The sequence below is a fragment of the Artemia sp. Qi Xiang Cuo genome, chromosome 6 (genome assembly GCF_049724085.1).
Source record: "Artemia sp. Qi Xiang Cuo chromosome 6, ASM4972408v1, whole genome shotgun sequence".
NCBI lineage: Eukaryota > Metazoa > Arthropoda > Branchiopoda > Anostraca > Artemiidae > Artemia > Artemia sp. Qi Xiang Cuo.
Window position 1 is genome coordinate 13,136,389 of NC_142799.1, and position 15,769 is coordinate 13,152,157.

Sequence of the window (15,769 nt, forward strand, 5' to 3'; positions counted from 1 at the left end):
AATTTTGGGGAAGTATTAAGGGAGCACGAAGAAAGTATAAAGAAAGTGCAATTACCCTCGCATTAGCCATATTTTTTATTACTTAGAGAAGAGAAAACAAATCTTGGGGAGATGCCAAGGGAGTGAAGATGGAAGGTATGCTTTTGTTGAGAAAGCACTACTTTGAAGATAAAACAGCTCTGAAGCCCTAGTTGAATAGTTGAAAGTTTAAAAAATTAACTGGCAAAAGTTAACCGTCTCCGAGACCAACGGAAAATGTCGGGGGGTAGTAGAAACAACATTAAAGCTTGCAAAAATATTTTAGGTAATTTTTATGGGTGAACTATGATAAAATTGTACTTTTGTTGAGGAACAGCTATTTTGAATTGTCTGTTTGCTGGTTCTAGTTAGCAAAGCAGTATTTGTAGAAAAACGCGCTCTCAAGTTTTAGTATTTTTTTAGTTTATTTGCTGATTCTCAACTCATTCTCCAGTTATTTTCTGTCTTTCTCCTTCCTTTTCTTTTTTTGAGAATTGTTCATTTTTTTGTTGGTTTCTTTCTTGTGATAACGGAGTGACACATTAATCTTTACCTCTCTTTATTAAAAGCTGGCGTTTTGCTTGCTGCGTTGATTCAATAAAGTTCAAGTTCGACGTTCCTAATATTCATTTCGTATCCGAATTGTTTCTTTGTGAGGAATGGGATTTTAACCTTCAGAATGTCAGTCATTTGATCTCAATTTTTAGTACAAGAGCAATATCTTAATATCCAATGCAGTGGCGTCAATTCACAAAAAGTTTAGGGGGGAGAGATACAAAGTGTTTTCCGATATCTAGGGGTAAATTTGTCGTGTTTTTGAATTTCTTCAATGAAAATACGGAATAATGCATTTTTATTGATAACATCCCAAATAAGGTATTTTTCTGGATATAGAGGGGGGGGGGGTAGAAAATCTAAGAAGGGCACAGTCTCTTCTCAATTGACACCACCGATATCCGTGATCCTAATTTAAAAAAATTAAATAATTTTATCTCCTTGTACGTGTTGGTCACATCCGAACATTCTATAGTTTATAAAGTTTTTTTTCTTTTTTTGATGCTTTTCATGCTCAGATGGCCAAATCATGTACTCCAGGGGGATTTATAAATAAATTGCTGACAGATTCATACATTGAACTAGGTTACGAAGAATTGATTCCTTCCCCATTAGTTTTCCTTTAAAAATCAGTTCTTCAGAAGGTGAACACGAAGAGTGCTTTTTGGTATAGAAAGATAAATATGCAAGCTACAACAAATAATAGATTATTTTGAAAAAGTTAAAGATTGTCATTTCCAAAAATTATTTAAGTAAATACAGCGACAACTTATTTCCTTTACTTTAATACTAAAGGGAGAAAAAAGAATTTGTAAAGGGCTGATTAAAACAAAACAAATGTTAAAAATTAATATTTAGCTCTAAATTAATTAAAAAAAATATTAAAAACCAATACCAATGCGCTAATAGCCTACTGATGGAGCAATGGGCAAAGAAAGAAAACGGAAAATTTTTCTTCTATTTTTACTATTTATTAAATGAGTCTGTACAGGGATATACACAAGGGAGGGGCTTGGGACTCCTACCTGTGAAACCCTAAATCTCCTTGAATTTCTGGGCATTTCTTATTCAAAGTATCAAATAACATTTTTTTATTATCCCCCCCCCTGAAATTTTATTATTTCCCCCCCCCCCACCAAAAAATAACAACATAAACAGTCATGGTTGTTCTTGCCTGATTCGGCATTTTTCCGTTTACCGAAAGATTTCAATGTAAAAAGAAAAAAAGAAAAAGAAAAATGCAAGTGCATTGTAAGTCCTCACAATGTAACCGTCATCGTAGACAAATAACAAGACACGGATCTCGAAAGAACTTCATATCAAAAGATTCTCCTGCCATCCATCATAAGAACCCAAAAACCCCAAGAGGCAATCAAATCAGCTATTTTTATTTTGGGATTAGGACTTGGGAAGTTTCCCACCTTCTCTTTATACATGATTGTAACGCTAATGCACTATTTGCGTATTACTTTTTATTTTAATTATTAATCTTAAATTACATTAGTTTAGGATAATAAAATATTTTTATTATCGTAGTTAGAAAAAATTATAATTTCAAGCTGACGTCTTTCTCTGATCTTCATCTCTGTCTTCCGTTTTAACAATTTTTTAAAATACTTTTATTACCGAAAAATATAGATAAGTATGTTAATATTTATTTTAGATGATATCCCTATACTGTCGTTTTGCGTAAAAGAAGTATGTCTAAAAACTCAGTATCAGGGTACCTATTTTTAAGATCGAAAATAAATTCTATATGAAAGAATAATAGAAAGGACCAAAAATTAGGATACTCTTTTGTGCTAAGCAAGGTAGTATAGCCTATCTGACCATCTGAGAGATGTCAACTTCAAATTAATGTCTTTTCTAGGTCCGATTTGGGAAGAAAGAGCAAAATAAGAAAGCTAGTAGTCCAGAAGAAACGACGTTTCACTTACTACACCTCTCTCTTATGAGGGATTATTTAGATCTGGAATTTTCCCCTTTGAAGGACTCGCTCCCTTTTGAATATGATCTGGAACGGATTATTGATGATTGGGTTTGTTTTGTTTATTTCATTCTTTTTATTGATTTTATTTCTTTTATTTTTAGTGAATGTGGAGGGTATTATGTAAATGTTAAAAAGAAGCCTTCTCCTGTCCAGATAGTTTATTCTTGCACTTTAATATATGTTATGGAGCAGTTATGTTGTCGAAAGTCGCTTCATATCACTTCAGAATATCATGAATAGGAATAGTCGGGCCGGTTGTAGCACCGCCATTGACCAAATGTTATCTTAAAAGCAAGAGTGGGTGGAATTGAATGGCCGCATAAGTGCATTGACTCACCTCGTTCTCAGGAGCTTTTCTTCCTTGCGCCACAGTTTTCAAGGTGACAAAATAAACACGTCAGCTTGATCTGATTATCTGAAGGAGAAAATATGTCGAAAATAATAATTGATAAATAGTTTTATTTGGCAGTGCACATTCATCTGGAAATGTCTCCCTGAAAAGATATTGAATCAAAGCCGTTTTTCGAATCTTTTAGCGCGGGTATTCGCTGAACTCAAAATTAAACTAGAAAAAGGATGAATAACTTATTGGGTACTTCTTCTGCATTCTGCTTCAAAATGGGCTAGATAAAAAAGAAATTTATTCAGTTGTGGCAAAACTGTGCCTCTTAAGGAAAAGTTTCGTGGACTAGCCTACAGTCTGGGTGTTCTACGGCGCTTCTGGCTTATTTACTATCGAACTCTTACTCTATTTTTCTGGGTTAGCTGCCCGATGCTGTATTAAATTGTTTTGTTTTATTGCAGATCCTCATGGGATTTTTGGTTGGTAACGATTTTATACCCAATCTACCCCATTTTCATATCGCCAAAGGAACACTGCCTATACTTTACAAAGCTTATATATCCATCTTACCCACTTTAGAGGGTAAGTGTCAATTTGTAATTCCCTAATTGTTCTCAACTCTTATTTGACAGACTTTTGCATTGAATCTTAATCCCTTTTTGTTGTGTTTGTTTGTGTTTGGTTTGTATTTACTAAATTAATTTTATTGATATACAAGTTTAATTCGTTGGTTGAAGATAGGTATGGAATAAAATCCTATATTTATAGATACAATTTTAATTTTAAAATTAAATTATAATAAACAGATTATTCAGTTAAATTAAACAGAAACTAAATTATAAAATGTTTTGTAAAATTTTATTTTGATCCTGCTACTCTTAGAAGCTGAAAACTGTAATTTCTTTTCATTGAAAAAACTTGGTAGTTAAAAATTTAACTTTCAATTTGGTCTGAAAATTTTAGTGAAAGTTTCGATTTGGCTTCTGGATTGTTAAAATGTATTATAAGAGGTTTTAAGAATTTTTTTTTTCATTTAAGTATGATTTGTGTTTTCATTTTAAGGATACTGGTAAGTGGGTTACAAGTTTGAAAAAGGGAACAGACCAGTGTAGTCGTATAACTAATTCACAAGACCATTTATACGTTCTGTTTGATTAAAAAAAAAAAAAAAAACAGTACTAATATAGTTTAGTAAATGCATATACTGCCTGATTGGTTAAAAGACCAAAACTCCTTTTTTATATGCTTTTGGTGCTATTGCCAAAATGTACCTTAACAAGCCGTTAAAAAGTCCTAAACAGAATATCTTGATGAGTTCATTGAAATTTATATTGGCCTCGGCTCCAGTTTAAGATAGTGCTAACAGATATTTGTAAAAAAAAACAATGATGTTAACGTTTGGGCTGCTAATGATTTAACGTATTTAACGTATTACGTTTTTTAACGTAACGTATAACGTAATTAACGTTTTAATGGTATTAACGTAATTAACGTTTAGTGCTGCTAGTGTGAGTAGTGCAAAATTGTAAAGGTCTCCATCACTTCGCTCAACTTCAAGCCAATTAGTACATAATTTAAGGTACAAAATTTCAAACGCCCAATGAAAACAACAAGAAAATATAAACCTAAAATTGCAAAATCATCGGAATTGAAAATACTTTGAACTGAAAATACTTCGAACTTCTTGTTGTTTTCTGTTGGCCTCGGCTCCAGTTTAAGGTAGTGCTAACAGATATTTGTACAAAAAAAAACAATGGTATTAACGTTTGGGCTGCTAACGTTTTAACGTAATTAACGTATTACGTTTTTTAACGTAACGTATAACGTAATTAACGTTTTAATGGTATTAACGTAATTAACGTTTAATGCTGCTAGTGTGAGTAGTGCAAATTTGTCAAGGTCTCCATCACTTCGCTTAACTTCAAGCCAATTAGTACATAATTTAAGGTACAGAATTTCAAACGCCCGATGAAAACAACAAGGAAATATAAACCTAAAATTGCAAAATCATCGGAATTGAAAATACTTTGAACTGAAAATACTTCGAACTTCTTGTTGTTTTTTGTTGGCCTCGGCTCCAGTTTAAGGTAGTGCTAACAGATATTTATACAAAAAAAACAATAGTATTAACATTTGGGCTGCTAACGTTTTAACGTAAGTAACGTATTACGTTTGTTAACGTAATATATAACGTAATTAACGTTTTAATGGTATTAACGTAATTAACGTTTAGTGCTGCTAGTGTGAGTAGTGCAAATTTGTCAAGATCTCCATCACTTCGCTCAACTTCAAGCCAATTAGTACATAATTTAAGGTACAGAATTTCAAACGCCCGATGAAAACAACAAGAAAATATAAGCCTAAAATTTCAAAATCATCGGAATTGAAAATACTTTGAACTGAAAATACTTCGAACTTCTTGTTGTTTTCTGATAGCCTCGGCTCCAGTTTAAGGTAGTGCTAACAGATATTTGTACAAAAAAACAATGGTATTAACGTTTGGGCTCCTAACGTTTTAACGTAATTAACGTATTACGTTTGTTAACGTAACGTATAACGTAATTAACGTTTTAATGGTATTAACGTAATTAACGTTTAGTGCTGCTAGTGTGAGTAGTTCAAATTTGTCAAGGTCTCCATCACTTCGCTTAACTTCAAGCCAATTAGTACATAATTTAAGGTACATAATTTCAAACGCCCGATGAAAACAACAAGAAAATATAAATTTAAAATTGCAAAATCATCGGAATTGAAAACACTTCGAACTGAAAATACTTCGAACTTCTTGTTGTTTTCTGTTGGCCTCGACTCCAGTTTAAGGTAGTGCTAGCAGATATTTGTATAAAAAAACAATGGTATTAACGTTTGGGCTGCTAACGTTTTAACGTAATTAACGTATTACGTTTTTGACGTAACGTATAACGTTATGAACGTTTTAATGGTATTAACGTAATTAACGTTTAGTGCTGCTAGTGTGAGTAGTGCAAATTTGTCAAGGTCTCCATCACTTCGCTCAACTTAAAGCCAATTAGTACATAATTTAAGGTACAGAATTTCAAACGCCCGATGAAAACAACAAGAAAATATAAACCTAAAATTGCACAAAATCATCGGAATTGAAAATACTTTGAACTGAAAATACTTCGAACTTCTTGTTGTTTTCTGTTGGCCTCGGCTCCAGTTTAAGGTAGTGCTAGTGCTAACAGATATTTGTACAAAAAAAACAATGGTATTAACGTTTGGGCTGCTAACGTTTTAACGTAATTAACGTATTACGTTTGTTAACGTAACGTATAACGTAATTAACGTTTTAATGGTATTAACGTAATTAACGTTTAGTGCTGCTAGTGTGAGTAGGGCAAATTTGTCAAGGTCTCCATCACTTCGCTCCACTTCAAGCCAATTAGTACAGAATTTCAACCGCCCGATGAAAACAACAAGAAAATATAAACCTAAAATTGCAAAATCGTCGGAATTGAAAATACTTTCAACTGAAAATACTTCGAACTTCTTGTTGTTTTCTGTTGGCCTCGGCTCCACTTTAAGGTAGTGCTAGTGCTAACAGATATTTGTACAAAAAAAAATGGTATTAACGTTTGGGCTGCTAACGTTTTAACGTAATTAACGTATTACGTTTGTTAACGTAACGTATAACGTAATTAACATTTTAATGGTATTAACGTAATTAACGTTTAGTGCTGCTAGTGTGAGTAGTGCAAATTTGTCAAGGTCTCCATCACTTCGCTCAACTTCAAGCCAATTAGTACAGAATTTAAGGTACAGAATTTCAACCGCCCGATGAAAACAACAAGAAAATATAAACCTAAAATTGCAAAATCGTTGGAATTGAAAATACTTTCAACTGAAAATACTTCGAACTTCTTGTTGTTTTCTGTTGGCCTCGGCTCCAGTTTAAGGTAGTGCTAACAGATATTTGTACAAAAAAACAATGGTATTAACGTTTGGGCTCCTAACGTTTTAACGTAATTAACGTATTACGTTTTTTAACGTAACGTATAACGTAATTAACGTTTTAATGGTATTAACGTAATTAACGTTTAGTGCTGCTAGTGTGAGTAGTTCAAATTTGTCAAGGTGTCCATCACTTCGCTTAACTTCAAGCCAATTAGTACATAATTTAAGGTACAGAATTTCAAACGCCCGATGAAAACAACAAGAAAATATAAATTTAAAATTGCAAAATCATCGGAATTGAAAACACTTCGAACTGAAAATACTTCGAACTTCTTGTTGTTTTCTGTTGGCCTCGACTCCAGTTTAAGGTAGTGCTAACAGATATTTGTATAAAAAAACAATGGTATTAACGTTTGGGCTGCTAACGTTTTAACGTAATTAACGTATTACGTTTTTGACGTAACGTATAACGTAATGAACGTTTTAATGGTATTAACGTAATTAACGTTTAGTGCTGCTAGTGTGAGTAGTGCAAATTTGTCAAGGTCTCCATCACTTCGCTCAACTTAAAGCCTATTAGTACAGAATTTAAGGTACAGAATTTCAACCGCCCGATGAAAACAACAAGAAAATATAAACCTAAAATTGCAAAATCGTCGGAATTGAAAATACTTTCAACTGAAAATACTTCGAACTTCTTGTTGTTTTCTGTTGGCCTCGGCTCCACTTTAAGGTAGTGCTAGTGCTAACAGATATTTGTACAAAAAAAATGGTATTAACGTTTGGGCTGCTAACGTTTTAACATAATTAACGTATTACGTTTGTTAACGTAACGTATAACGTAATTAAAGTTTTAATGGTATTAACGTAATTAACGTTTAGTGCTGCTAGTGTGAGTATTGCAAATTTGTCAAGGTCTCCATCACTTCGCTCAACTTCAAGCCAATTAGTACATAATTTAAGGTACAGAATTTCAAACTCCCAATGAAAACAATAAGAAAATATAAACCTAAAATTGCAAAATCATCGGAATTGAAAATACTTTGAACTGAAAATGCTTCGAACTTTTTGTTGTTTTCTGTTGGCCTCGGCTCCAGTTTAAGGTAGTGCTAACAGATATTTGTACAAAAAAACAATGGTATTAACGTTTGGGCTGCTAACGTTTTAACGTAATTAACGTATTACGTTTTTTAACGTAACGTATAACGTAATTAACGTTTTAATGGTATTAACGTAATTAACGTTTAGTGCTGCTAGTGTGAGTAGTGCAAATTTGTCAAGGTCTCCATCACTTCGCTCAACTTCAAGCTAATTAGTACATAATTTAAGGTACAGAATTTCAAACGCCCGATGAAAACAACAAGAAAATATAAACCTAAAATTGCAAAATCATCGGAATTGAAAATACTTTGAACTGAAAATACTTCGAACTTCTTGTTGTTTTCTGATAGCCTCGGCTCCAGTTTAAGGTAGTGCTAACAGATATTTGTACAAAAAAACAATGGTATTAACGTTTGGGCTCCTAACGTGTTAACGTAATTAACGTATTACGTTTGTTAACGTAACGTATAACGTAATTAACGTTTTAATGGTATTAACGTAATTAACGTTTAGTGCTGCTAGTGTGAGTAGTTCAAATTTGTCAAGGTCTCCATCACTTCGCTTAACTTCAAGCCAATTAGTACATAATTTAAGGTACAGAATTTCAAACGCCCGATGAAAACAACAAGAAAATATAAATTTAAAATTGCAAAATCATCGGAATTGAAAACACTTCGAACTGAAAATACTTCGAACTTCTTGTTGTTTTCTGTTGGCCTCAACTCCAGTTTAAGGTAGTGCTAACAGATATTTGTATAAAAAAAACAATGGTATTAACGTTTGGGCTGCTAACGTTTTAACGTAATTAACGTATTACGTTTTTGACGTAACGTATAACGTAATGAACGTTTTAATGGTATTAACGTAATTAACGTTTAGTGCTGCTAGTGTGAGTAGTGCAAATTTGTCAAGGTCTCCATCACTTCACTCAACTTAAAGCCAATTAGTACATAATTTAAGGTACAGAATTTCAAACGCCCGATGAAAACAACAAGAAAATATAAACCTAAAATTGCAAAATCATCGGAATTGAAAATACTTTGAACTGAAAATACTTCGAACTTCTTGTTGTTTTCTGTTGGCCTCGGCTCCAGTTTAAGGTAGTGCTAGTGCTAACAGATATTTGTACAAAAAAAACAATGGTATTAACGTTTGGGCTGCTAACGTTTTAACGTAATTAACGTATTACGTTTGTTAACGTAACGTATAACGTAATTAACATTTTAATGGTATTAACGTAATTAACGTTTAGTGCTGCTAGTGTGAGTAGTGCAAATTTGTCAAGGTCTCCATCACTTCGCTCAACTTCAAGCCAATTAGTACAGAATTTAAGGTACAGAATTTCAACCGCCCGATGAAAACAACAAGAAAATATAAACCTAAAATTGCAAAATCGTTGGAATTGAAAATACTTTCAACTGAAAATACTTCGAACTTCTTGTTGTTTTCTGTTGGCCTCGGCTCCACTTTAAGGTAGTGCTAGTGCTAACAGATATTTGTACAAAAAAAATGGTATTAACGTTTGGGCTGCTAACGTTTTAACGTAATTAACGTATTACGTTTGTTAACGTAACGTATAACGTAATTAACGTTTTAATGGTATTAACGTAATTAACGTTTAGTGCTGCTAGTGTGAGTATTGCAAATTTGTCAAGGTCTCCATCACTTCGCTCAACTTCAAGCCAATTAGTACATAATTTAAGGTACAGAATTTCAAACTCCCAATGAAAACAATAAGAAAATATAAACCTAAAATTGCAAAATCATCGGAATTGAAAATACTTTGAACTGAAAATGCTTCGAACTTTTTGTTGTTTTCTGTTGGCCTCGGCTCCAGTTTAAGGTAGTGCTAACAGATATTTGTACAAAAAAATAATGGTATTAACGTTTGGGCTGCTAACGTTTTAACGTAATTAACGTATTACGTTTTTTAACGTAACGTATAACGTAATTAACGTTTTAATGGTATTAACGTAATTAACGTTTAGTGCTGCTAGTGTGAGTAGAGCAAATTTGTCGAGGTCTCCATCACTTCGCTCAACTTCAAGCTAATTAGTACATAATTTAAGGTACAGAATTTCAAACGCCCGATGAAATCAATAAGAAAATTTATACCTAAAATTGCAAAATCGTCGGAATTGAAAATACTTTGAACTGAAAATACTTCGAACTTCTTGTTGTTTTCTGTTGGCCTCGGCTCCAGTTTAAGGTAGTGCTAACAGATATTTGTACAAAAAAAACAATGGTATTAACGTTTGGGCTGCTAACGTTTTAACGTAATTAACGTATTACGTTTGTTAACGTAACGTATAACGTAATTAACGTTTTAATGGTATTAACGTAATTAACGTTTAGTGCTGCTAGTGTGAGTAGTGCAAATTTGTCAATGTCTCCATCACTTCGCTCAACTTCAAGCCAATTAGTACATAATTTAAGGTACAGAATTTCAAACGCCCGATGAAAACAATAAGAAAATATAAACCTAAAATTGCAAAATCATCGGAATTGAAAATACTTTGAACTGAAAATACTTCGAACTTCTTGTTGTTTTCTGTTGGCCTCGGCTCCAGTTTAAGGTAGTGCTAACAGATATTTGTACAAAAAAAAACAATGGTATTAACGTTTGGACTGCTAACGTTTTAACGTAATTAACGTATTACGTTTGTTAACGTAACGTATAACGTAATTAACGTTTTAATGGTATTAACGTAATTAACGTTTAGTGCTGCTACTGTGAGTAGTGCAAATTTGTCAAGGTCTCCATCACTTCGCTCAACTTCAAGCCAATTAGTACATGATTTAAGGTACAGAATTTCAAACGCCTGATGAAAACAATAAGAAAATATAAACCTAAAATTGCAAAATCATCGGAATTGAAAATACTTTGAACGGAAAATACTTCGAACTTCTTGTTGTTTTCTGTTGGCCTCGGGTCCATTTTAAGGTAGTGCTAACAGATATTTGTACCAAAAAACAATGGTTTTAGCGTTTGGGCTGCTAACGTTTTAACGTAATTAACGTTTTACGTTTGTTAACGTAACGTATAACGTAATTAACGTTTTAATGGTATTAACGTAATTAACGTTTAGTGCTGCTAGTGTGAGTAGTGCAAATTTGTCAAGGTCTCCATCACTTCGCTCAACTTTAAGCCAATTAGTACATAATTTAAGGTACAGAATTTCAAACGCCCGATGAAAACAACTAGAAAATATAAACCTAAAATTGCAAAATCATCAGAATTGAAAATATTTTAACTGAAAATACTTCGAACTTCTTGTTGTTTTCTGTTGGCTTGGGCTCCAGTTTAAGGTAGTGCTAACAAATATTTGTACAAAAAAAACAATGGTATTAACGTTTGGGCAAAGCTGTTTACGTTTAAAACAGCAAGTTAAACACATCAAAACTTTGTATTAGGCGGAGAAATTTGTTTTTCTTATTTTTGTGTGATGTTTTGTACTTTTTTGAAAATGACATATAAAATAATTTAAAATTCCCATTTTCTCTACTCTCAATGGTGACAAAACACTAAAAAAACTGAGACGAAATTAATTTTATCTTCAAGGCCATTCATAATGAGATTTTAATAATACTGCCCTCGCAAGCGACGCTTTTGGTGTGCTACCGATTGATTCTGTCTGTGTGTGTGTTTTTTTTTAAAATAAATTATTATTACTACTACTACTACTAGTGAGATTTAGCTAGCGCTAATTTGAGCCGATCAGAATTTTTCAGCTGCTTTGAAAATTCTATTAAAATCTGATTGTCTCTATTTAGCTGCTGCTGAATCTCGGTATGAGCAAAATACCATTATGAATGGGCTTTTTATTTATTGAAAAGCTACTGAACTGGAAACTCTTCAAGCCGCTATATAGATCCACCGAAAAAACTAATCAATAAAAAATGTCTTTCGCGTTCCAAAAGGTATACTCTCCCCCAAGGCTAATACCAGGGGGAGAGGTACTGGGTGTGAACCCTCCCCGCCCCCATCGATTTTTTTTCCAACCCTTAAAGAAGCAGCAAAAATGTATATAAAAAAATTTTTGTTGCGTTTTGTAAAGTTTTTTTGAGTGCTCTAAAATGACAAAATACAACCGCACGTTGTCACTGAATAAATTCACGATGTGATTGTAGGTTACATATTCAGGTTGGGGAACGTGGGCTGCTAGTCTTATTTGTATAACCCCCCAGTATCACTATTTTGGCCATTATCTCAAATTTGAACTGCCTGTCAAAATTAAGACCATCTGTCTCAAATTTCGACCAATATTAGTGTCAAATTCAGGTTTTACTCGTGAAAGAGTTGTTTTCAATGGCTGTCTATGACGCTTCGATGTCATTCAACTGTCATAACTCAAAGTTAAAAAATATAACTTTCCCTTTCAGTAACTTTACGTCAGTGGAAAAACGCCTCTGACTAGTTGAAAGTGATGTCATGTGATCACTTTCATCCAATCAAAGATCATTGTATGATACCTTTGGGTCAAAGTTGGACACACCGCGCTGTTTTAAATACCCGCCCTACAGCGCATGCGCATTACGTTTTAAAAGGACTGTTACACGTGTCGATCACGTTCGCCACCCTAATATTAGTCTGAGAGCATTATTAATTTAGGCTGTACGTACTGTAGTGTACACAAACACACGAAAAGAAAAGGTTAGATCGATGTTGCAGTGTTCACGGCAAACTAAAAACGTATTCAATTATTTTGTCTTAATTTTTTTTATTAAGTTAAGCCCTTGGGCATACTGGGGAACTTTAACAAAGCATTGTTTTCAAGTTTTGTTGCTAAATAATATAAATAAGCTCTGATTTAGTCTTTGAAAAGGAAATTTTCTTTAATTAGGATTTTTTCTTAGTTCTTCATCATTTTGGCGTAGTGTTTATATCATTTAATTCGATCTCGATTCGTATTTGATGAGATTTGTATTGTCTTTTTGAATATCTTAGATTTTTATTTTTTCCAAATTTGTTTTATTTTCTGTAAAAGTCTTTATCACATATTTTCTTCTAAAAATATTCGTTTTTTGTAAGATCTTAAAATTTTGTTTTCCAGTCTATCTTATTTATATAGAAATCTTCTATTTTCAAAAAAAGAAAGTTTTTTTATCGGCAGTTTAAGGGTTAAAACCACTATGTTTTTATGGTTTTCCCAGGATACATCAATGAAGACGGCAAGTTGAATATGAAGCGGTTTTGTAAGTTTATGGAGAAGCTGGAAAGTATTGACCACGACAATTTTCAAGACATATATGATGACTTGAAGTTCTTGGCAGGGAAAAGAGCCGTTGCAGAAGAGCAAGTTGGTGAAAGGTCGGAGGAATTTTTGGACGTAAGCCACTCTTATTAATTTTGTTTGCTTTGCAGCGCATATCAGTGGCCTCCCAGGAATAGTTATCAGAACATTTTAGTAGGGACAAAAAGGTCGTAAATATATTGCAAAAACCAATATGTACGTAAAAGAGAAGGGGTCTTGCCCCCCTCCGCCCCTTTTCACCTAATTTTGTGGTTTTCATTGTTCCTGTAGCTTCTTATGTTTCTTATGTTTGAACTATAATTCGTTTCTCCCCTCCGATGCCTAGCCCGAACTGCCGGTAAATCATGGTTTTTTCGCGTACCGCAATAAGTTTCATGCATGTACAAAGGAAATTGTTTGGACAGAAGGAAAGAGGGCAACTTGGAAAACATCAAAATAGATAAATTGTTGAAAATATCATGAATATTTCAAGATATGCAGGGAAAGGTGTTCTTCACCCTTTGAGAGAGGGAAGGACGCCCACATCCCTTAAAATACTTCTGGAATTAAATTTTTGGTATAGCGTTTAACCTTCTCTGAGATGTATTTTACTGTCATCTGGGCTTGCGAAACGACGGACTGTCTTTTGCTAGTTCTCATTTTCTCATTGCAGCCTAATCCGTGAAGTCAAACCTTCTCTTTAAACCTTGGAACTGAAAATTTCATTGTACTCACGATAATGTTAAATCAAAAAATTTGAAATGAAAATTACAGTAAAGTCAAAATCTTTAAGAATAAGAGAAACATTGAAAGATATTGAGAATAATAAAAGAAAGATGGAAATAGAATAATAATAGACGATAGAAATAGAGGGATTATAAGAGGAATATTGATTACTAAAAATTGATTATGCAAACCTTCTCTCAAAACCTTGCAACTAAACGATGGACCTGTTTTAGGTAAACGTTCATTTTCCATTCATAACACCTGGCCGAGCCACCTTAGCCACCTTAACCATTACCCTGATTTGTCCCTATCTATCCTCTAATAACAAAATTTTTACTCTTATCTCCCTTGGAGAACATGAAAATTATAACCGAAAAACTTATATTGTCATTTCAGATTCGCCCCCAGATCCCACTAACATGGTGTCTTTTTCAGGGATGATTTAATCCTACCCATGTAATGGTGTACGTAAATGACTTAGTTTTGTTGTTTTGTCTGCTTATTACAAAAAATAATAAAAAAAAATGTTTAGTTTCTTAGTGAGGATTGATAAGTAAAGGCACAGTTTACGGTATTCATTGGTTTTTAAAGGAATTCTATTTATTATATTTTAATTTAATATCAAGTTTATTTATATATTATAGATCTTTATTTCCCAACGGTGCAAAATTAAAATATTTTGACTACCAACAACCTTCTTATGAACGTTTTTGATTTTTACTTTTTGGATACTCAACTCTTTGTTTAAGGCTTTCAGAGCTTGTTATCGTTGACTTGACATGCAAATTTACTCCAACAGTCATAATTTTAAACGCTTTCATTTAGCTCTATCTGTTAGTTTGTAACCACCCCTACCCCCCAAAAAAACAACAGAGAAAACGACTTCTTTTAGCATACAAAGTTTTCCTTTCTTCCCCAATGACCTGTCATGGGGGATTTCTTGTCAGTGAGTCATGTTATTGCGAATTTTATGAAATTAAACGAATTTATTTGATAATCTGAATAAGAATTGCCCAAAAATTCTGGGAAAATTTTCACTGACCTATTCAGCGGGATCGAACAACATGTTTGTAAGGCTCATGATTTGATGAAAGTGTAATGAAAGTCTTGTCAGTACAGTGAGTTGTGTTGTTAAGCCCCCTTCCCCAATACCAATCAAAATTCCGAAAAAAATTAATCGGTCCCATCTATGGATGTCGAGACGTGAACTTTTCGAATTTTGGTTGGGACACCTTTATAGGCTTTTTAACAAAATGTTTAAGTTTTACTATGCGAGTTATTTTTACCTTGCAAAACGCCTCAATATTTGAACTGCCTCAATTCATGCATAAAGAGAAGACGGAAAAGGTGCTGTGTCGTAAAACATATTAAATTTCCCATATTGTAATAATAAAATGGAAATAGTTGACTCAACTGAAAACAGCCGTGAGTTGAAAACGGACATCCACCACATGGCTAATATGGGAGTAAAGTTCATTTGTGATGCAAATGAATGCTAGTTTAGATTCAGGATGCAATTCTGGGTATATATTTGCCCATTAGGGGGTGGGGGTATATATTCTGTGAAAATATAGGTTCTAAAAAATTCATGAATTTCTTAGAAAAACTGGAAAAACAAGGATAGAAGTAAAGATTAAGGCTCTCCCCCTGCTAAATGTGTTAACTAGGATTATTCTGCATATTATCAAGTAAGAATTGTTTTCTTTATATGTTTCCTTATGTCCAGCTGGACTCCTAGGCTTAAAATACTGGTTGGTTGGTTGGCTAATTCAAAGATTTGTATATATATACACTGTCAAATTAGCCATCTGGTGGTATCCCGTTGAAAACAGCTGACTACGTCATTATAGTAAAATGAAAATAGTGTTTCCTGTAGCTAGTCGGGTT

At 33.2% G+C, this 15,769-nt stretch overlaps 1 protein-coding gene across 2 annotated transcripts in view; it reads left to right on the top strand.

Moving 5' to 3' along the window:
• The window catches only part of pcm (5'-3' exoribonuclease pacman), a 221,926-nt gene that overhangs the window by 65,621 nt on the left and 140,536 nt on the right, over positions 1 to 15,769 (top strand). For both annotated transcript variants that reach the window (XM_089090490.1, XM_089090491.1), the window contains exons 6-8: positions 2,444 to 2,611; positions 3,368 to 3,488; positions 13,077 to 13,252. In XM_089090490.1, coding sequence (XP_088946616.1) covers positions 2,444 to 2,611; positions 3,368 to 3,488; positions 13,077 to 13,252 — 465 coding nt within the window. The remainder of the gene's footprint in view (positions 1 to 2,443; positions 2,612 to 3,367; positions 3,489 to 13,076; positions 13,253 to 15,769) is intronic.